This window comes from Pecten maximus, chromosome 8, assembly GCF_902652985.1.
Source record: "Pecten maximus chromosome 8, xPecMax1.1, whole genome shotgun sequence".
Classification (NCBI taxonomy): Eukaryota; Metazoa; Mollusca; class Bivalvia; order Pectinida; family Pectinidae; genus Pecten; species Pecten maximus.
Window position 1 is genome coordinate 32,207,735 of NC_047022.1, and position 24,727 is coordinate 32,232,461.

Below are 24,727 nucleotides of genomic sequence, written 5' to 3' on the forward strand. Positions count from 1 at the left end.
CTGGACATATAGTCCCATTGACTATATAAATGTGGTCTCACTGACCACACATAGAGACCACTGAACATATACCTTTTGATGACTGAATTGACTTACCTGTAAGTGTGGAGGAATGATTGAGTGACTTACCTGTAAGTGTGACTGGATGATTGAGTTGACTTACCTGTAAGTGTGACTGGATGATTGAGTGACTTACCTGTAAGTGTGGCTGGATGATTAAGTTGACTTACCTGTAAGTGTGACTGGATGATTGAGTTGACTTACCTGTAAGTGTGGCTGGATGATTAAGTTGACTTACCTGTAAGTGTGGCTGGATGATTGAGTTGACTTACCTGTAAGTGTGGCTGGATGATTGAGTGACTTACCTGTAAGTGTGGCTGAATGATTGGGTTGACTTACCTGTAAGTGTGGCTGGATGATTGAGTTGACTTACCTGTAAGTGTGGAGGAATGATCGAGTTGACTTACCTGTAAGTGTGGCTGGATGATTAAGTTGTCTTACATGAGTTGACTTACCTGTAAGTGTGACTGGATGATTGGGTTGACTTACCTGTAAGTGTGACTGGATGATTAAGTTGACTTACCTGTAAGTGTGGCTGGATGATTGAGTTGACTTACCTGTAAGTGTGGCTGGATGATTGAGTTGACTTACCTGTAAGTGTGGCTGGATGATTGAGTTGACTTACCTGTAAGTGTGGCTGGATGATTGAGTGACTTACCTGTAAGTGTGACTGGATGATTAAGTTGACTTACCTGTAAGTGTGGCTGGATGATTGAGTTGACTTACCTGTAAGTGTGGCTGGATGATTGAGTGACTTACCTGTAAGTGTGGCTGAATGATTGGGTTGACTTACCTGTAAGTGTGGCTGGATGATTGAGTTGACTTACCTGTAAGTGTGGAGGAATGATCGAGTTGACTTACCTGTAAGTGTGGCTGGATGATTAAGTTGTCTTACATGAGTTGACTTACCTGTAAGTGTGACTGGATGATTGGGTTGACTTACCTGTAAGTGTGACTGGATGATTAAGTTGACTTACCTGTAAGTGTGACTGGATGATTGAGTGACTTACCTGTAAGTGTGGCTGGATGATTGAGTTGACTTACCTGTAAGTGTGGCTGGATGATTGGGTTGACTTACCTGTAAGTGTGGCTGGATGATTGAGTGACTTACCTGTAAGTGTGGCTGGATGAATAAGTTGACTTACCTGTAAGTGTGGCTGGATGATTAAGTTGACTTACCTGTAAGTGTGGCTGGATGATTAAGTTGACTTACCTGTAAGTGTGACTGGATGATTAAGTTGACTTTGTAAGTGTGGATGGATGATTAAGTTGACTTACCTGTATCTGTATGATTCCACTAGCTTGGCTGATGTCTTGCAGAGGTGCGATAATGGACTGCGTCATTATAGGGTTGTTGATTGTGGCCAATGTGTTAAAAAGAAGAATGAGTGACGTCTAATCGGTCCCTAATGCCAATGTAAAATAGAGATAAAGGTTGTTTACCTGTGTGTAAACACCCTCACTCCACATAGGAGTTCAAACCATTGTTCATGCTATAATGAATTTCATGAGATGGCTCTGATATCTAATGTCAAGTAATCAGATATTACTACCAGCAGTATGAGTACACAGATAAAGTAATAGCTTTAAAGAAACTCATTCATTTCATTGGAGCAGGGTCATGTAGGGTACATCTTCTAAATTAAGGCGTGGCCAAATAGGGTACATCCCTTCCCTAGGGGCAGGGACAAATAGACTATATCCCTTCCCTAGAGGCAAGGCCAAATAGGGTACATCCCTTCCCTAGGGGTGGGGCCAAATAGGGTACATCCCTTCCCTAGGGGCAGGGACAAATAGTGTTTATCCCTTCTCTTGGGAAAGGGCCAAATAGGGTGCACCCCTAGGGGGTTAAAAAGGGTACCAGTGTATCCTCCTATCCTATGGGCAGGATCAAATAGGGTGCACCTCTCCCTTGGGAAGGGTAAAAAAGGGTGCTGGTGTATTTTACTACACCAGGACTAGGCATGCTCAAATAGAGTGTGCCCCTCCCTAGTGACAGGATCAAATGAGATGCATCTGCTCTATAAGGGCTGATCAAAAATGGTGCATCCTTCTACCCTAGAGGCATGGTCACTATATCTAAGATGATATTATGCAGATGGTATGATTGACCACTAGCAAATTGTTAACAATAGAACATGGAAAGACTTGATTCTTTGTATCTTCTCAGCATATTATTTATTGTACTCAATGCAATATTCTAGTATATCGTTAGATAAAACAATATGCTTATCAGTTCCTTTGGCCTGTTATGTTTCAAGGAATTTTGTGTAAGATGGAAGTTATGAAAAAAAGGAAAACACACAGAACCTTTGATATTATCATACTATTGAAAACATACCTCTTGTAAAATTCATGTAATTGAATGCATTAAAACTATATAGAAAATGAAATATTGATTTTGAATCAAACTGACATTTTATCAGTTTTCATGATGACAATAACAGCTTTATATAGAATATCTGCACACGATCAACTAATTATCTGTTAATGCTGACGAGGTTGACAAGTGGCCATCTGTTCACCCGATGATTGACACTAATTGCCACAAGAACTGGCTACAAACCCTCAACAGTGTTGACTAAACACTGATGTTGGAGGATCGGCCGACTACGTGCCATTATTGGCTTTTACCTAAGCACTCATCACACACTTTAAACATCTCCAGATTGTCACAACAATGTCAACAGTTGTCAAATTAAAAACTTGGCAACTTAAATGTAGACTGCAAAGTCACGAGAGTTGAGATTTCTGTTGTTACAAGAAATGTACCTAACCATACCCTGTACAATGTAAATCTGATAACCACAATGTACCTAACCATACCCTGTACAATGTAAATCTGATAACCACAATGTACCTAACCATACCCTGTACAATGTAAATCTGATAACCACAATGTACCTAACCATACCCTGTACAATGTAAATCTGATAACCACAATGTACCTAACCATACCCTGTACAATGTAAATCTGATAACCACAATGTACCTAACCATACCCCGTACAATGTAAATCTGATAATCACAATGTACCTAACCATACCTGGTACAATGTAAATCTGATAACAACAATGTACCTAACCATACCCTGTACAATGTAAATCTGATAACAACAATGTACCTAACCATACCCTGTACAATGTAAATCTGATAACAACAATGTACCTAACCATACCCCGTACAATGTAAATCTGATAACCACAATGTACCTAACCATACCCTGTACAATGTAAATCTGATAACCACAATGTACCTAACCATACCTGGTACAATGTAAATCTGATAACCACAATGTACCTAACCATACCTGGTACAATGTACATCTGATAACCACAATGTACCTAACCATACCTGGTACAATGTAAATCTGATAACCACAGTGTACCAGGTAAGCTATTAAAGGCCGTTACTGCTTCAGATAAATTTTTAGGAACATTACTGTTACCAAATCAGTTATAAGTTATGACATCTTTAATTACTGTATCAGACAAATTATTATTCAATTTCTACACTAAATGGTTCACGGTTCTTTGCCTGATCCAATATGATTGCAGTACGACAGTGTTTATCATATAGTATTTGTATTTTTTGCATTATTACCAGTGAATACATGTATATCGAAAATGATTCATTCTATAAAAGTTATAAATATCACTTTTTCTGATTTGACCAATCAGAACATTGCTTACAAACAACAATGGGGAAAAGTAAAAGCTGACCCTGTATATTTTGCTATAAAAATGTAATAAACAGAATATCCTGTCCCATCATAAATTGATGACATCTCTAGCAACTCTTAATCTGTTACTGCATAAATCTTAATCAAACTTCATTTGTAGGTAAAATATGAGATTACCTTGAAAGATTCTATGTTATTTACATATGTATATTGGCAGATATATAGATGGTATCTATGGGGCTAATATTTTGATATTTTTCACAAGTGTAAAGATATCAAAATGTTAGCTGCAGGAGTGAAGATACTGTTAGATTTTCTGTTTATTACATTTTATAGCAAAATCTACCGGGGCAGCTTTAAAGTTCTCCTGTTCAGAAATAGTGACATTTTTCACTGGTAAAAATCTAATAAGTGTTGCTTTACATTCTAAATATGATATACAGAGGAGCCCACCTATTTGCATATAGCTTATTTGAATAAACCGCTTATTTGCATAAAATTCTCAGGTCCCGATTTTCTTCTTCTTTATCTTTGTATTTTAATCCCTTGTATTTCCATCAACTAAAACACTGATCCCCGCTTAAATGCTTATAAAAATTCAAAAAAATCAAAAATTTTAATTGATTTTAGGGTATTTTTGTGATTTTCCCGTGATACAAGTTTTATGAAATGTGTTGTAACTTACATATTAATTTGTATATAGATATATGCCTGGTACATTTTCAGACACTACCCAAAGATGACCAGAAGGTGCGGACATTACTTGGTGGTGTACTATATGCCTACGAGCTCCCTCCTCCTGAGGACATCAAGCCCCTTACCCTAGAGGAGGAAAAGAGTATCAAATCAAAGAGCAATTTGGGGCTTAATGACATACAGAGAGGGATCACAAAAGGTGTGTGTAGTGTGGGGCTTAATGACATACAGGGAGGGCTCACAAAAGGTGTGTATAGTGTGGGGCTTAATGACATACAGGGAGGGCTCACAAAAGGTGTGTATAGTGTGGCGCTTAATGAAATACAGGGAGGGCTCACAAAAGGTGTGTGTAGTGTGGGCTTAATGACATACAGAGGGGGCTCACAAAAGGTGAGTGGAGTGTGGGGCTTAATGACATACAGGGAGGGCTCACAAAAAGGTGAGTCTAGTGTGGCGCTTAATGACATACAGAAAGGGCTCACAAAAGGTGAGTGGAGTGTGGGGTTAATGACATACAGAGAGGGCTCACAAAAGGTGAGTGAAGTGTGGGGCTTAATGACATACAGAGAGGGCTCACAAAAAGGTGAGTGTAGTGTGGGGCTTAATGACATACAGAGAGGGCTCACAAAAGGTGTGTATAGTGTGGCACTTAATGAAATACAGGGAGAGCTCACAAAAGGTGAGTGTAGTGTGGCGCTTAATGACATACAGAGAGGGCTCACAAAAGGTGAGTGGAGTGTGGCGCTTAATGACATACAGGGAGAGCTCACAAAAGGTGTGTGTAGTGTGGCGCTTAATGACATACAGGGAGGGCTCACAAAAGGTGAGTGAAGTGTGCGGCTTAATGACATACAGGGAGGGCTCACAAAAGGTTTACTGCATGTTATAGTAAGTAGGTCATATATCAGTGACTAATATTTACACCTGACAGAGTGTGGTCACCTAAACATCTCAAAAAGTCACAAAACATATCACACATAAACTCTACCACTGGTTGTGATATATACAAAAATCTGTGTATAGGTAAGAGTTGTTTCAAGCTCATTAACATTCAAAGGGCTTGTTGCAGATATGAGTTGTTTTAATATCACTTGAAAGGTTTCTGTTACAGTATTTGAGCATTGTTTCATGTTCTAGAGAGCTTTTTCTGTAGGTGAGGGTTGTTTTGAGCTCCCCTGCTATAAAAATAGGGCTTGCTGAAAAGTTGAATATGGAATATAGGAAACTAATTGATACCTAATGTATTATTTCTTAATCAAGATTTTCCCTTTAATTTGTTTCAGCAAAAGTCCAGACAAAGTTATCCAATGGAAATGTTTTGTCTATGAGTCTCTCTACAAGCTCTGACAGTGGATCTCTATCTACTGGAAACACACCTTCACATTCCCGTAACCCCAGCGATGCAGGAATGATGGGAAGTCTAAACGGAACACCAGAAAACAACAACAGTATGGCTCGGTCTGTAGGAGAGAATCTGTTTAAAGGTTTCGTGATCAGTGTCCACAGGAAAATGGTAAGTATTTCTGTCATATTAGGAACCTATCAGCTTAATGTATAAACATGCATTAATGTTTTTATTCCCCGCCATGAAGGGGGCACATAGTGTTACCCATGTCCGTCCTGTTCTGTTCCGTCCCGTTCCATCCCATCCCAATGTAATGTAACTAGCTAATCACAGCAACTGCTGATGTGATCCTCCCCAAACTGTGTTTTGGGGTGTCAGGTGGCAGCGGGAGCATTGCAGTTATGTCTTAAAGACATTTTAATGAAAGAAAATGCTTATTAAAAACTGATCCAAATTGTAATTTTTTGCATGTCTATCATTATTTTTAATAGTGAAATTTGTAAATTGCTGTTGGCTGCAATTCTGATTGTACTTACCTTTCCATCTTGTTTTTTCAGAACTTGATGGATGTGTACTTCCTGTCATCTCAGAAGACACGCCCTTGCTTGTTTGGGACACCAATCATCCTTCCTTGCTCAGAGAAAACAAACAACCTTGACCTTTATCAGTTTGTGTGGACTCAGGTGTCTCGCCTGGTCAGTCCCTACCTCCTTCAGAGGCCAAATCAGCAAACCATGCACAAGACTGGTATGTAGTTCCCTATTAAATCTGATTCTCAATGTCCACTGCCTACCTCTGTCGGGTCAGGTCCAAGCTAACAAGCCTGATACATATGATCAATGATCAATGATCAATGCTTCCTTTCAATGCTTCACTAATTCACCTGAACCCTTTATTTCCACCTCAACCCTTAATTCCCGCCTTAACCATTTATTTCCCATCATAACCTTTATTTCAATCTCAACCTTTCAGTTTCCACCCTTTATTTCCCACCTTAACCCTTATTTCCCACCTTAACCCTTCACTTCCCATCTTAACCCTTATTTCCCACCATAACCTTTATTTCTCACCTCAAATCTTTATTCCCCTCTTTAACCCTTTATTTCTCACCTCAAATCTTTATTCCCCTCTTTAACCCTTTATTTCCCACCTTAACCTTTTATTCCCCTCTTTAACCCTTTATTTCCCACCTCAAATCTTTATTCCCCTCTTTAACCCTTTATTTCCCACCTTAACCCTTTATTTCCCACCTTAACCCTTTATTTCCCACCTTAACCCTTCACTTCCCACCTTAACCCTTTATTTCCCCACCTTAACCCTTTATTTCCCACCTTACCCATTTTTTCCCAGACTAACCCTGTATTTCCCACTTTAACCATTTATTTTTCATGTTTATCCTGCATTTCTGTTATTCTCCATATCATACTTTTACCCTGCACATCCCACATTTATACGGCATTGCCAACTTTTTTCATTTTACCCCACTTTTACCTTCATTTCCCACTTCACCATTTCCCCCTGTTTTTACCATACTAACCCCACATTCCCTTTGCTGGGGCCTTATTTCCAACTTGTCCTTGTCCTGTATTTTCCCAGGGTTTAACCTGCCCCCAGCACTCACATTTACCCTGCACCCACCTTTACCTGCACTTCCTTATTAAGTTGATCGAAAATTCAGTTGTTGTTTTTTTCCTTTTTTTATTTGCTGTTTGCCGGTACATCATGTTGCTTGGAGTTAATTCAAACTTCCACAATTCTGTTAGTTTATTGTTGCCACACCTATTATTTGAGTAGTTTATTGTTGCCACACCTATTATTTGAGTAGTTTATTGTTGCCACACCCATTATTTGGGTAGTTTATTGTTGCCACACCCATTATTTGGGTAGTTTATTGTTGCCACACCCATTATTTGGGTAATCTCCCTCTGTTAGTTTATTGTTGCCACACCCATTATTTGGGTAGTTTATTGTTGCCACACCCATTATTTGGGTAATCTCCCTCTGTTAGTTTATTGTTGCCACACCTATTATTTGGGTAGTTTATTGTTGCCACACCTATTATTTGGGTAGTTTATTGTTGCCACACCTATTATTTGGGTAGTTTATTGTTGCCACACCTATTATTTGAGTAGTTTATTGTTGCCACACCCATTATTTGGGTAATCTCCCTCTGTTAGTTTATTGTTGCCACACCCATTATTTGGGTAGTTTATTGTTGCCACACCCATTATTTGGGTAATCTCCCTCTGTTAGTTTATTGTTGCCACACCTATTATTTGGGTAGTTTATTGTTGCCACACCTATTATTTGGGTAGTTTATTGTTGCCACACCTATTATTTGGGTAGTTTATTGTTGCCACACCTATTATTTGGGTAGTTTATTGTTGCCACACCTATTATTTGGGTAGTTTATTGTTGCCACACCTATTATTTGGGTAGTTTATTGTTGCCACACCTATTATTTGGGTAATCTCCCTCTGTTAGTTTATTGTTGCCACACCCATTATTTGGGTAATCTCCCTCTGTTAGTTTATTGTTGCCACACCCATTATTTGGGTAATCTCCCTCTGTTAGTTTATTGTTGCCACACCCATTATTTGGGTAGTTTATTGTTGCCACACCCATTATTTGGGTAGTTTATTGTTGCCACACCCATTATTTGGGTAGTTTATTGTTGCCACACCCATTATTTGGGTAGTTTATTGTTGCCACACCCATTATTTGGGTAGTTTATTGTTGCCACACCCATTATTTGGGTAGTTTATTGTTGCCACACCTATTATTTGGGTAGTTTATTGTTGCCACACCTATTATTTGGGTAATCTCCCTCTGTTAGTTTATTGTTGCCACACCCATTATTTGGGTAATCTCCCTCTGTTAGTTTATTGTTGCCACACCCATTATTTGGGTAATCTCCCTCTGTTAGTTTATTGTTGCCACACCCATTATTTGGGTAGTTTATTGTTGCCACACCCATTATTTGGGTAGTTTATTGTTGCCACACCCATTATTTGGGTAGTTTATTGTTGCCACACCCATTATTTGGGTAGTTTATTGTTGCCACACCCATTATTTGGGTAATCTCCCTCTGTGAGGTACTTGATGTGTAAAGTGGATGTTACAGTGATGACAGTCTGGGATACGAGTACCCGTTTACACTGAAGGTTGTACAGAAGGACGGACTGACCTGTGCCTGGTGTCCCTGGTACAGGTAAATATTCTTAGAGTTGTACTGGAGTAATTTTTGAATTTGTTTATTGGTAATTTAAAGTTGTAATTAAACGAAAAAATGCTTATACATATATCACAGTATCTAATGTAGCCTCCAATGTGAACTGATCTTTCTGTAAGAAAATTAAGTGGTCTTTCCTTGAACTTTTTATGTTTTTACATTAATAAATCATTGATTGTGAGATACTTCAATTCATTAAGGTGACATAAAGTGGAATGATATACAGTCAAGCGTGTCATAAATGACCTTCCAAGGGAGGTAATAAAAAGGTCACAGGTGGTCTCTTAATCCAGGTTCAGAAAACTAATATATTAAATAACATTAGAAAAGACAAATATGGTCACATATGAGAGGGAGTCGCATAATTCAGGTTGTCGCTATGGGAGGATTGGATGTACAGAGTATGATAACAGGCAGATCACATGATAGAATCATCTATGTCAATGACTACTAACCTGAACAATAACGACAATATGAACTAATTATAAAAGTTTTGTCTTTCTCATATCATTTCAAATTTTATTTTTTTCTAACCACAGATTTTGCCGAGGATGTCGACTTGAATGCACATCTGATCTTTTTAACTTTGGAAGCTCTTTTATAGCCATTGATTGGGAACCTACAGCACTACATCTACGTTACCAAACCTCGCACGAAAAAGTGAGTTGTTGCAATACTGTCACAAAATTTATCTATCTTGCTGACTGTTCATGTATCCCCAGTAAAACACCAAACTCAATTTGTATTTATATGATGATGACTTCATGCTTCATATGTCAAAAACAGAAGTAGAATATCAAGGCTCTGGTGTAATTCACAGTATGGGTCTGTGATAACGCAGATGGTTAGAGCGCCTACAACATAACCTCAAGCTAAAACGTCGCGGTGGCTGAGTGATTAAGGTGTCTCGACACTTTATCACTAGCCCTCCACCTCTGGGTTGTGAGTTTGAAACCTACGTGGGGCAGTCGCCAGATACTGACCGTAGGCTGGTGATTTTTTCTCCGGGTACTCCGGCTTTCTTCCACCTCCAAACCTGGCACGTCCTTAAATGACCCTGGCTGTTAATATGACACTAAACAAAATAAACCAAACCTCAGGCTGGGTGTGTGGTTTGACACTCCCTACCCATGTCAGTTTGTGTTTCTCAGGAAGCTGAGAAATGGTCTAGTCGTTGTTGTGTCCTTAGGCAAGACACTTTACACTAATTGCTCTGGATGGCATGCGACAGGCATCTTGTATGTTGTTCAGTGAGGTTGTCATCAACTACTACAAGGATATATTTTCCTTGTAGTTATGGGAGGAACACAGTAGTGTAGAGGAAAGTCGTCGGAAACAGACAGAACCCATTGACCTTGACACGTGTCTCCAGGCATTTACCAAGGAGGAAGAACTTGGAGAAGACGAGTTGTACTACTGTTCCAAGTGTAAAAAACATTGCCTGGCAGTGAAAAAACTGGATATTTGGCGACTACCCCCAATACTGGTAAGTACTGATTCTAACCAATAAGTGTAAAATACATCGTCTCACGATAAGATTAAATATTGTTACAAATTTGGAGGACCATCTGCTATAGATGTATACCATTCAGGCTGATACTACTGTCAAGAGGCAGCGTTAATGGCCGGTGAACAAACTTCCTCACTGTATCAGTCACTGCTAGGCCAAGTTCCAGTCTCCTAAATAAACATCCGTCTGTATATATATACACTGACATCAAAATTGTCATCGCTTTGTTTTTACATGCCCTAAATAAAGTCTCATGGTGATGAAAGTCACGTGACTAAACTGGCTGAAACTTGTATGTCAAAAAGGGCATATTGCTTGCACTCTCCCAAATATACAGACTATAGAGGGCAAAACTTTATGATAGTACTAATTACTGGTGGATAACAAGCAAGCATTTTCTCCAACTGTCATATAGTGTATGTGAATTTTTTTTTTTTTTTTCAGATTATAAACTTAAAACGATTCCAGTTCCTTAATGGTAAATGGGTGAAGTCCCACAAAATCGTCAAGTTTCCTATAGAAGATTTTGACCCATCAAATTACATTGCACCAACCAGGAAAACTCACAACAAAAGTCATAATTCCACCACCAGCACTTCCTCTGATGAGGGCCTCAACCAGAGCAACCACTGCTGTCAGAACCCCACCACCCACCACAACCATGTGCCAAACGAGCGGATGTGGGGCTCTGTCTCCAGTGGAATATCATCTGATGAATCAGGTATGTTAGAAGTCCAACTCTAGGTGGATCCTTCCTGATAAACTGGACATATTTAGATAATAAGGTGTGTAGGGCTCTGTCAGGTAAAGAGCTGATATGGGCTCAGTGTCCTGTGAAATCACAGGAATGTAAGGCTCATTGTCACTGTTTCACATTTTACCAGAGTGAAAATAACCCAAGTTGTTTCACAGAACAAATGAATCAGATATGTAAGGTAAAGAGCAGATATGAGGCTCTGTGTCCTGTGAAATCTCCTTTATGAATCAGATACATCAGGTAAAGTTTGGATGTGGGGCCTTTGAAAATCTTTATGAATCAGGTAATGGCGCAGTGATGGTCAGCCTGATACCCTGACATGATCATTGTGGAAGTCGTCTATAAGATGATATGAATACTGGGATCGCAATGTATTTACATACATGGATAGGAATTGTATATAATTATATTATAAATATTTCTCTCGGTACAACTTTGACAGGAAATTCAAATCTATATCTTCGGATCACCATTACATAGTGAATATAATACATTGTGTTAATAAATAGATATACAGTGTATCACATAGTAACACGAATGACGAACGAAGACAACTTTATCATATCATATATATATATACAATTGTCAAGTAGTAATAACGACAGTACAGACAAGTAAATTGTCGAATTTTCGAGGCAATCTGCCCCTTTATCAAAACACAAGTAAATTACAAACGATCACATATAGACATAGAACATGGAACAGTTACACAAATATACTGGGTATAAACAACAATAAATATTGTTATGTTGTGAAAGCGATCCCCTTGGCCGATAATTAATTCGCCGAGGGCCTATTATAATTAATTAGAAAACATCTTAGGTGGTGTACAGATGGTAAAAGTAAATAAATAAATGATATGTTTGTGTTGTAAAGATAATATATGCCCTGGGGTCTTTCCCCAACCCTGAAGACTTAGTTCCCTTATATATATAATTATTGTATCAGTATCTTTGAAACCATTGAGATCCCAACCAAATAACCATACACAGCATTATTGGGCATCAACAGATAAGCAAAATCTTGAAAAAAATATGCCCAGGGGTGTTTCCTTGCCCCTAGGGACTTACCAGGTGTTTCTTGGCTATGTATTTTTTAGCCCACCATCATCATCAGATGGTGGGCTATACAAATCGGCCTGCATCCGTGGTCCACCGTCTGTCCGTCCGTAAACAATTCTTGTTATCGCTATTTCTCAGAAAGTACTGAAGGGATCTTTCTCAAACTTTGTATGTAGGTTCCCCTTGGTCCATAGTTATGCATATTGCATTTTGGGACAAGTCGGAAAACAACATGGCCGACTGGCAGCCATCTTGGGTATTAACAATTGAAGTTTGTTATCGCTATTTCTCAGAAAGTACTGAAGGGATCTTTCTTAAATTTCATATGTAGGTTCCCCTTGATCCCAAGTTGTGCATAATGCATTTTGGGATTGATCAGAAACCAACATGGCCGACAGGCAGCAATATTGGATTTTGACCATTGAAGTTTGTTATTGCTATTACTCAGAATGTTCTGAAGGGATCTTTCTAAAATTTCATATGTAGGTTCTCCTTGGTCCCTAGTTATGCATAGTGCATTTTGGGACCAGTCGGAAAACAACATGGCCGACAGGCAGCCATCTTAGATTTTGACAATTGAAGTTTGTTATTGCTATTTCTCAGAAAGTACTGAAGGGATTTTTCTCAAATTTAATATGTAGGTTCCCCTTGGTCCCTTGTATTGCATTTTGGGACCAATCTGAAAACAATATGGCCAACAGACAGCCATTATCACTAAATCACAGATTTCATATTTAGGTACCCTTTGTTTGAAAAGTACTGGAGGAATGTTTCTCAATTTACACAGATTAGTAAGAGGAAGGGAAAAATAGAGAGAAGATCAATCTGACATGGAACCTAAAAACGATTATTCAATGGTGGGCACCAAGATCCCTCTGGGATCTCTTGTTTTATTTTGTCACCCTATTTGTTATATTTGATTTTGTGGCCTGTAGGCTCTGTGATGGATGTCAGTGACTACAGTCAGATGAATGGGGACAGTAGAACAGGAGACAGTAGTGAATCTTCTAGTCTCAGTAAACCCTGCCAGCTGTGTGCTGCCAACCGAGGCAACGACTATTCCAATGTCAAGTACAACCTTTATGCAATGTCGGTGAGTTCCGTAACAGATAGACATAAACTAGATTACAGATGATGTCATCACGTTTTACCCATTATCATACATTGAGTATGAACTTCTCAAATTCTGTTGGATTTACTTTTACATGCTTGAAATATTATTATTTGACCAAAGATGAAGACATTTTGAAGATATTTTTTGAGATAAAAGAGTTAAATTCATGGATTAGTCTGGCTGAAACTTTCAAAGAACAGGTCTAATGATACATTAGTAAATAACACTATACCATTCTCACTACCACTATACTGCTACTGAATAGACACAGTCATGTGTACTTTCTGTTTCTGTACATATTACACAGGACAATCTACTGTAAATCTATTTATTTCAACAAACAGGCCTACTTCCTGTTTCCATATATAGTATACACTTCAGTCAGTTTTAATTCTATTGTATATATTGTTAACAACAGACCTAATTTCTGATTCCTTATGTATTACACAGGACAGTGTATTGTAATCATAATGTATATATTGTTAACAAACACACCTTACTTTCTGTTTCCATACATGTTACACTGGCAATATGTGATGTTTCAGTGCCACACAGGGATACTTGGAGGGGGACATTATGTTGGATATGCAAAGAATCCCAACAAGAAGTGGTATTGCTATAATGATAGTAGTTGTAAGGTGGGTGTCACACATTTTGATATTTTCTCTAATACCGATTATGTGTAAAGATCCTCTGGGTTTACATTGAACCTTAAAATGACTTTACTTTAACTATTGTAATTCTTTTATTTGTCATAACGGTACATTTTGTATTTGATTTGACTTTTCTTTTTATTCTTAAATTTAGTTTCAAGGATTTTGATTTGTTAGCATGCTAAAACATCCCAGAGCATTTACAAGATGTTAGATTATTACTATATTAATATTCTGGGGTTTTGTCTTTCAACTAAAATCGGTTTATCACCAAATTGGTTTATATATTCCTTTAAGTATATATATACCATAGACAGCTGAACAATATGAAATTAACCTATAGTTATTGATGTTTCGTTGTACAGGAGATCCCGCCTAGTAGTTTGGACACCAACTCTGCCTATATCCTATTCTATGAACAACAAGGATTAGATTTTGCAAAATTTATGCCAGATTTAACAGGCAAGGAGCCAGATCTACAAGAAATTGAGGATGAGTTTGAATCAGACTTTAAAAAGATGTGTGTTATCCAATGACACAAGTCAACACTGTACTGGAACAGGTAGATTGTAGCTGGGGACAGTCCACTGTCATTAAGACCACCAGGAAGCTGGGAAGCCTGGTAATCTCACAATCAGGCACTGAAAACGAAGGCATAGATATGATTGGTTATGTGTGATGGAACAGCAGTGATTATTGGTTAGACATGTGATCTTTCCTCTCCATGTACAGTAGAATTGTAAAACTCTAATCAGTGTTAATGACAGTTATTTTTATCCTTTGATTTATATGCAGAGCAACAGTCCTCAAATTTTTCTCAAGACTTTAATCTTAATGCTAAGATTCCAAAGTTACATACATCCCTTTGATGACGAGCAAGACAGATGTGATATTTTTGATCCTTAGAGGATGACAGAACTGAATTGTAAGCCATAGAGGGCCTCTGCAGCAAGCTTAAATCATGGGTTGTGGAGCACAGCTACAGCAAGCTGAATCATAGGCCCTGGAGCACAGCTACAGCAAGCTGAATCCTAGGCCCTGGAGCATAGCTACAGCAAGCTGACTCATAGGCCCTGGAGCACTGGAGCACAGCTACAACAAGCTGAATCATAGGCCCTGGAGCACAGCTACAGCAAGCTGAATCCTAGGCCCTGGAGCATAGCTACAGCAAGCTGACTCATAGGCCCTGGAGCACAGCTACAGCAAGCTGGATCATAGGCCCTGGAGCACAGCTACAGCAAGCTGAATCTTTGGCCCTGGAGCACAGCTACAGCAAGCTGACTCATAGGTCGTGGAGCACAGCTACAGCAAGCTGACTCAAAGGCCCTGGAGCACAGCTACAGCAAGCTGAACCAGAGGCCAGTGAATAGCTCAGATGGAGAGAAAGTATCGGACAAGTACAGTAATTTGCCAACATGGACAGTGAGCTGGCAGGATGGATAGTGTAATTTTTAATCAGATAGACATAAAGGGATCAATTAGACTAAGAGTGGGTTACAAAAGTCAGATATGTACCATAATACTTTGTTGTTGATAACGTGTCATACTTATCCACATTATTTCAGAACCAGTCACAATTACATGTGTGTAACGTCATGTATTTGTGATTATCACTGTAGCAACATTTGTCAAAAATTCTGTGATAATCTCTATAGCAGTAATTGTCAACAATTATATGTATCATTATCACCATAAGAACAATAGTCAAAAACTCTGTGATTATCACTATAGCAGTCACTGTCAACAAGTATATGGCCCTATGATTATCACCATGGCGACCATGGTCAACTATTATGTACTTTTATCACCAGGGCAACCAATCAGATTTCTACTAGAATTGATAAATCCTGGAGTTAACCTCATCCAAAGTCAACAATTGTATAATGATCACATTGTATAATGATCACATTGTATAATGATCACGTTGTATTAAGATGTGTACAATGTCTGGTGATATGTGATGTCAGTAAACACGGGATTAGATAATAAGTCTTAACATGGCCATGTCATTTTATGTGATGTCATACTGAGGACAGTGTACTTAATATATAGATATATGGTTCGGTATAATTGATATGGTTACCTGGAGATAAATTCTACAGTTTAATATTGATGAATGATAAGGTTTAATTTTGATCATTGACAGTTTGATATTGATCATTGATATTCTATTATAAAGCTAGCCTTGAATGTAGTCAGTAGTAACAGCCGATGTTGAATTATAGATTCTAAATGATAGAACAGAGTCAGCTGAGGTACAGTGCACACCAAGTAAGATTTGGTTTTACTAAATCTCAAAAATGGTTAACATCACTGTCATGCCACTTTGTCAGATATCTGAAGGCTCCATGCTTCATATTTTGTGTTGCTCATTTCACTATCAGATATTGATTTCTCTACTACATGTCAAATGTTTCTCATTTTTATCCCATGTTCCATCTCCTTCCAGAGATTGTAGTTAAATAAAAACATTTTTCATTTATTGGCAAATTCTTCTGGTGCAATTACTCATACTTTTCTTTTCTATTTTTCTACCTTTTATAACAGAGCTTTTTGTCTTTAACCTTGCCTAAAGCGTTGGTGCATTTTTGGAAGTTCACTTACATACAATTGAACAACACTGATCATCTCATCACCAAACTGTAACAAAGCATATGATTAGACAACATTGGTCATCTCATTAATTACAAGACTGTAACAAAGGATATGATTGGACAATACTGGTCACCTCATCACAAGGCTGTAACAAAGCATATGATTGGACAATACTGGTCACCTTATCACAAGGCTGTAACAAAGCATATGATAGGACAATACTGGTCACCTTAGTTAATATCACAAGGCTGTAACAAAGCATATGATTGGACAATACTGGTCACCTTATCACAAGGCTGTAACAAAGCATATGATTGGTGAAGACCAAACAAGAAGACATCCATTACACTTGTGAATACATTAGTCCTGATAAACTTGAATCTTAGTATTTTCATCTGTGAATACATTGGTCCTTCTTGTTATGGCTTTAAGCTTACTATTCCTAATATGTGTATGAATAGTCCTCTTTTGTTTAGCCTGGCACTTCCTGTTCCTAAAAATGTGTTGTATAACAATATTGTGTGACCCATTCTGTTTCATGCCTGATTGTAGCATGTTGCAATATTAATCAATAATTTAATTAGATGATTTGAAATACCGGTAATAGATAGATTGGTGTACTAACGATCACAGAAAATCAACTGTGTGTTGTGATTATAGTAAAGATGTATACTATTTATGATGATGTGTATCTTCTTTCTAAAAATAGTTTATGTAACTATCCTTTCCATAATAAGTGAAATTAATCCCTTTATTGAGTTCACAAATTAATTGACTTTTGTGACCTTGTGTGTGTTACACCTGGTAACCTTTAATTCTCTATACAGGTAATGTTATTAAGTTATTATTTTTTAACACAAATCATTGGTATAATTTGTGAGGTAGCATATTCCCATGATTTGTAATTGCATTAGATTTTAGAAGTGTGGGTGTGATTATTGAATTTATACTGATGTTCTTATCAATAGTATCAACTGTGTAGAATATTGTTATTAAGTTTGTTAGTTCTATTTAAGTTTGTGTAAATATGTACATAATTATATAATCTTGAGTTTTTATATATAAGATATATATATATATACACGATGAGTCCTGTACCGATCAGAAGCACTGTTGTAGTATTAATAGTTATTTGTAAATATTGAAGGTGTTTAACCTTTTCAGTTGTATATATGGTACACTTACTTCATGTCAGGACTATTCCATTAATGCCCAAACTGCCTACCACATCCTCCCTGACCCTTGACCCCCCCCCTCCTTCCACATTCCCCCTGACTCTTTCCCCTTTCCTTAACAACATCCTCCCTGGTCCTTATCTGCCCCCTCCCTAACCACATCCTCTTTGACCCCTTATCTGCCCCCTCCCTAACCACATCATCTTTGACCCCTTATCTGCTCCCTCCCCAACCACATCATCTTTGACCCCTTATCTACCCCCTCCCTAACCACATCATCTTTGACCCCTTATCTGCCCTTTTCCCTAACCACATCCTGTTTGGCCCCTTATCTGCTCCCTCTCTGACCACATCCTCTTTGGCCTCTTATCTACCCCCTCCCTAACCACATCCACTTTGACCCCTTATCTGCTCACTCCCTAACCACATCCACTTTGACCCCTTATCTGCCCCCTCCCTAACCACATCATTTTTGACCCCTTATCTGCCCCCTCCCTAACCACATCATCTTTGACCCCTTATCTGCTCCCTCCCCAACCACATCATCTTTGACCCCTTATCTACCCCCTCCCTAACCACATCATCTTTGACCCCTTATCTGCCCTTTTCCCTAACCACATCATCTTTGACCCCTTATCTGCCCTTTTCCCTAACCACATCCTGTTTGGCCCCTTATCTGCTCCCTCTCTGACCACATCCTCTTTGGCCCCTTATCTACCCCCTCCCTAACCACATCCACTTTGACCCCTTATCTGCTCACTCCCTAACCACATCCACTTTGACCCCTTATCTGCCCCCTCCCCAACCACATCATCTTTGACCCCTTATCTACCCCCTCCCCAACCACATCATCTTTGACCCCTTATCTGCCCCCTCCCCAACCACATCATCTTTGACCCCTTATCTACCCCCTTCCCAACCACATCATCTTTGACCCCTTATCTGCTCACTCCCTAACCACATCCACTTTGACCCCTTATCTGCCCCCTCCCTAACCACATCCTCTTTGGCCCCTTATCTGCTCACTCCCTAACCACATCCACTTTGACCCCTTATCTGCCCCCTCCCTGACCTTTTCTCTAACCATATCCTACCTGCCCTTGCCCCACTCTCATCACTGGAATAGCTCTTACTGAATGTCACATGTGTGAGTCCGTGTTCATGAATAATTTCTGTGTATGTATTGTTATGTCATTATATTATACACATGGATGTCTGATTGTGTGGAGATAAACATGTTTTTATGTTTTGTTGTTACATGAGAATTGTTGTTCTCTTTTTAATTGTTACGGTGATGTTTTAATGTGGTACCATTGTTTTATATAATACACAACATGACAGCCTCTGTGGTTGGATCAGTGTTATTGTTTGTTGATACAGTCAAATTAATGGTGTAGAGTCAAAATCACATTGTGCAAATTTTGTTCTTTGATTTACAAAAAAAGCTCAAATATTGAAAAAGATTTATGATTTTAGTCACCTTGGTGAATCTCCCACAAACTCCAATTCACCTAGTCCCCTCAGCTTGTGTTTTATTTACCTGATCTGTCATTTAATGCTCTTGACAAAGGCTTACAAACTTTTGAGTTTTAATGAGATGAGGGAAGGATATTAGTGGCTATATACTACATTGTTGTTTTTTAACCCTCATGGAATGGTGGGGGAAGGGGGAATTGGATACTTACAGTAATGAAACTCACAGGTTAGGAAGGAAAAGCTAAACAGATGTGTTATCTTTTTTATGTCATGGCCCGGCGTCCGGCGTCCGTCAACATTTGTTTCAAATCGCTAGAATAAAGTTCTTATTGGATTTTGACCAAATTTGGTCAGAAACACCCTTGGCAGAAGGGGATCAGATTTTGCATAAATGGTGACTCTGACCCCCCAAGGGGCCAGAGGGGCGGGGCCCAATAGGGGAAATAGAGGTAATTCCTTTAAATTGCTATTAGTAGTCATAAAGTTGTGAATGGATTTGAACCCAATTAAGTCAGAAACATCCTTGGGGAAGGGGAACAGATTTTACATAAATGGTGACTCTGACACCCAAGGGGCCAGAGGGGTGGGGCCCAATAGGGGAAATATAGGTTATTTCTTTAAATCGCTATTAGTCATAAAGTTATGAATGGATTTGAACCCAATTTTTTTAGTCAGAAACATCCTTGGGGAAGGAGAACAGATTTTGTATAAATGGTGACTCTGACCCCAAGGACCAAAGGGGTGGGGTCAAATAGGGGAAATAGAGGCAATTCCTTTAAATCGCTACTAGTAATAAAGTTATGAATGGATTTGAACTTAATCAAGTCAGAAACACCCTTGGGGAAGGGGAACAGATTTGGCATAAATGATGACTCTGACCCCAAGGGGCCAAAGGAGTAGGGCCCCATAGGGGAAATAAAGGTAATTCCTTTAAATCGCAACTAGTCATAAAGTTATGAATGCATGTCGTAAAAACAATCCTTGAGGTCTTTTAGACCCTTAGAGAGTCTGGACTTCATTATTTCTTTAAAGCAGTTGGGATCCCCACACTGTAACCATATATAGCATTGTTTGCGATTGACAAATAAAACGAATTGAACATGAACATTATTTTGACATTTAATCAAATCCAACCAGGTGAGCGATACAGGCCCCACGGGCCTCTTGTTTTTTTCTTCTTATATTCCAGTTTTGATTATAACTACAGGGGGCATAATTTGAAAACACCAGGGTGACAGTATAGTAGAGAAAATGTTGATATTAACTTCACTTATGACCACCTTTACCAGTAAAACTATCACTCCATTTTAAACCCTGGTACCTCTGATATGTGATCATCATGTGACATTTCCATGACATTTATGGTCAAAGTTATATTTGTAAAAGTAGGGTAAGAAAATACATTTATATAAAACATGTTTATATTTAATGCTGTTTAACAACACAGTAAATTATAAAAGTCAGAAACTTAACTACTCTGATAAGAACACCCGTTTCCCCTACTTAATGAATATTTGATATTTTACTGGAATATAATTTGTAACGTTTTTAGGACAATCTGATAATGTGCTTGAGATTCCTTGTTTTATAACTGGGTCATGTGACATTTTTAAACCAATCAGAAATACTTTAGGTACAGGTGTCAAAATGTGTTTCCCGTGTCATAGTAGTTATAACCTTTTGGTCACTTGTCAGTGACTTGGTAGAGAGCACTTGACAGAAATCTTAGCTCCTGGTTTGACATGGAAATTTACCACTGCATGGTTAGTAACCAGGGTTCACAATCCTGTTGTACTCATAAAAGTCTCAGTTTCTTTCCACATAGTAAACTATATTGTCTCTTTTATTTATCCCAGTCAGTAGGACATTTATTTAATTTTTTATTTATCCCAGTCAGTAGAACATTGGAGCTGTATTCCAAAACAATTCTTGCAGATCTAATGAATCAATTCGGACATGTAGTCGTTATGATCATCTTAATTTCAAGCTATTTATATTTGATCAAAATTATAAACGACATTAGTGTAAAGCATAAGAACAGGCTTAATACTTTCTGTGCATTTTAAAGTTCTCAAAAATCCCCAAATTTGACTTATTTCTATTTGGTTGAAATACTATAACAAATTTAAAAAATATACCAGGGTAATTTTTTTTTTTTTTTATATGCTATGGCCCTGTCACACCTTAACGTTTTAGCCAACGTATGCCGGCGTATGAAAAACTTCCGATTTTTTTTTCTCAATTTTGGGCATATATATACCTTGTTCATAACGAGTTTGAACGTATACATAACGTATTAGTTACTTACCTTAAACGTATCGATAACATATAGATAACTTATACTAATGTATAGAAGTGTACATGTCGACGTATTGGACGTGTTCTGGGCGACCACATGTAACATGTTTCTAACGATCAAATACCGTATAATAGCGTATTGGCAGCATATAGGTATATGGTGTATAAAATGAGGTGCACAAGAGGAACCTGTCAGTTCTCCTCAAAACTCCATGCTGAGCAAATGTCCATGTCGTCTGAGAGATGGAGGATCCGGCAATATACTCTCCTGTACCTTTGTCATCAGAGGGTCTGAGGGTGTTGGTAATGGTTTGTCATCAGAGGGTCTGAGGGTGGTGGTAATGGTTTGTCATCAGAGGGAGAGTCTGAGGGTGGTGGTAATGGTTTGTCGTCTGAGGGTGTTGGTAATGGTTTGTCATCAGAGGGAGAGTCTGAGGGTGTTGGTAATGGTTTATCATTTGGTCTTCGATCACGTCCACGCTCAAGACCAGCAGACTTCTTTTTAGGCATGATGTCAATGCAGTTTTTAGTCGAATTGGCGAGCGGCAGTACTTTTATAGATTAAGTCACATGATCGCCGACGATAGTGCTGCCGTACGTTATGTATAAGTTAGACTATCGTTGGACATCGTTGTGAACGCTGGCAATACGCTAGGCATTCGTTACTCATAGGTTTACAATATGGTTGGGTACGCTAGACAATATCTCGACATTTTTCGACTTATGAGTAACTTACATGCAATGTATGTGAACGTGTGTGAACGATCACAGAACTTACCTGCAACTTACGCCCCGTGTATGTGGAACGTATGGGCCATACGCTGGCATACATCGAAAATCTCATTTTTCTACGTACAACGACGTATACTAGCGTACTTCAGCGTGCTGTAACTTATACATAACTTACCCATAACATACCCGACGTACACCATCATATTCGCCACATTTTTCATACGTCGGCATACGCTGCCTAAAACGTTAAGGTGTGACATGGCCATTATTATCAACTCATTTACATGTTTTCGCCTGGATGGCATAAAATGATTAATCATTTCTGTACAAAACCAGAGCAGGCAAAAAAAAAAGCCTTTATCAAGGTTTGGTTTAGATGCTATTGATATCATATACTTCATTTTATATTTAACTGCTTTTGTATTTAAAATTTAGAAACTAAATGCATTTGATGAATAATCTCGAAGGAAGACAACTCTTGGCACCCTGCCAAATGAATGCTTTCTGTTGTCTTCTCAAACACCAATAGAAAGTCAGTGTAGTGGTAATTCTCCAATAGAAAGTCAGTGTAGTGGTAATTCTCCAATAGAAAGTCAGTGTAGTAGTAATTCTCCAATAGAAAGTCAGTGTAGTGGTAATTCTCCAATAGAAAGTCAGTGTAGTGGTAATTCTCCAATAGAGAGTCAGTGTACTGGTAATTCTCCAATAGAAAGTCAGTGTAGTGGTAATTCTCCAATAGAAAGTCAGAGTTGTGGTAATTCAGTGTAGTGGTAATTCTCCAATAGAAAGTCAGTGTAGTGGTAATTCTCCAATAGAATGTCAGTGTACTGGTAATTCTCCAATAGAAAGTCAGTGTAGTGGTAATTCTCCAATAGAAAGTCAGTGTACTGGTAATTCTCCAATAGAAAGTCAGTGTACTGGTAATTCTCCAATAGAAAGTCAGTGTAGTGGTAATTCTCCAATAGAAAGTCAGTGTACTGGTAATTCTCCAATTGAAAGTCAGTGTACTGGTAATTCTCCAATAGAAAGTCAGTGTAGTGGTAATTCTCCAATAGAAAGTCAGTGTAGTGGTAATTCTCCAATAGAAAGTCAGTGTAGTGGTAATTCTCCAATAGAAAGTCAGCGTAGTGGTAATTCTCCAATAGAAAGTCAGTGTAGTGGTAATTCTCCAATAGAAAGTCAGTGTAGTGGTAATTCTCCAATAGAAAGTCAGTGTAGTGGTAATTCTCCAATAGAAAGTCAGTGTAGTGGTAATTCTCCAATAGAAAGTCAGAGTTGTGGTAGTCTTTTTATTTGAGGTTGTGGTAACAAGTCACTCTTTACTTCTGAATGACAGACTTGCATATATTTTCAGTTGCATTTTAGATTTTTTTCCAAGAAATCATTTCCTTAAAATCTCTGGACAAATGTACATTTATTTATGGTTACAGATAAAGTACTTGATTTACATATTTGAATAGGGAGATTCTGTAGGTATGTTTATTTGTTTGAGCCTGGCTTTAGTTGTCCATATGTTATCTACCTCAGAGGTTCAAACTTTGCAGTAGCATGCATAGTCCGTATTTAACAACAATAGAATATTCCAGTTTAATGTAGAGTGTGCATTGACAGTTGTTTCACCTGTTTGTGACGGAGCCTAGCTGGTCATCATTGTGATTACGATCAACAGCCTTATTTTGGCATACTGAACTCGCACCTCACCAGGGTTTTCACAGATCATCAGTGTGTTATGAGTTTTAATACCAGAAATGCATCACATATAACTATATATATATATAATCTGAAGCCTACAATTATTTATGATGTTCTGTGATCTTCATTTTTGAGAATTTGGTTTTTGCATCAGTATATGTATTAACTACTAGACGCTTGGGTACGGTATGTACCAGGTGTAGACTGGTGGTACGAGGTACTAGAAACTGTGATACGTGTGTTCCCTTGGTTATATACCCACTAAACCACCGTCTACTGTGCTGAACAGCACCATTCCTATCTATGTGAATAAATTCTTATAACACTATCACACCTGTTTTGCTTGTCATTATCCATAGAAATCCAGATCCATATAACATGAGGCATACTGATCAACATCATGAGTTACAATCGTGGTCACATACTGATCAACATCATGAGTTACGATCATGGTCACATGCTGATCTACATCATGAGTTACGATCGTGGTCACATGCTGATCTACATCATGAGTTACGATCGTGGTCACATACTGATCAACATCATGAGTTACGATCGTGGTCACATACTGATCAACATCATGAGTTACGATCGTGGTCACATGCTGATCAACATCATGAGTTACGATCGTGGTCACATACTGATCAAC

At 38.4% G+C, this 24,727-nt stretch overlaps 1 protein-coding gene across 1 annotated transcript in view; it reads left to right on the forward strand.

Annotated features, from left to right (window-relative positions):
- Positions 1-17,820, forward strand: part of LOC117333217 (ubiquitin carboxyl-terminal hydrolase 32-like) — an 89,849-nt gene extending 72,029 nt beyond the window's left edge. Inside the window, 11 exon segments of the mRNA XM_033892398.1 lie at positions 4,469-4,637; positions 5,722-5,951; positions 6,341-6,485; positions 6,488-6,530; positions 8,908-8,994; positions 9,555-9,675; positions 10,310-10,501; positions 10,970-11,246; positions 13,279-13,436; positions 14,003-14,095; positions 14,476-17,820. Of these exon segments, the coding sequence (XP_033748289.1) occupies positions 4,469-4,637; positions 5,722-5,951; positions 6,341-6,485; positions 6,488-6,530; positions 8,908-8,994; positions 9,555-9,675; positions 10,310-10,501; positions 10,970-11,246; positions 13,279-13,436; positions 14,003-14,095; positions 14,476-14,646 (1,686 nt within the window). The 3' untranslated portion in view covers positions 14,647-17,820.
- Positions 17,821-24,727: the final 6,907 nt, after the last annotated feature.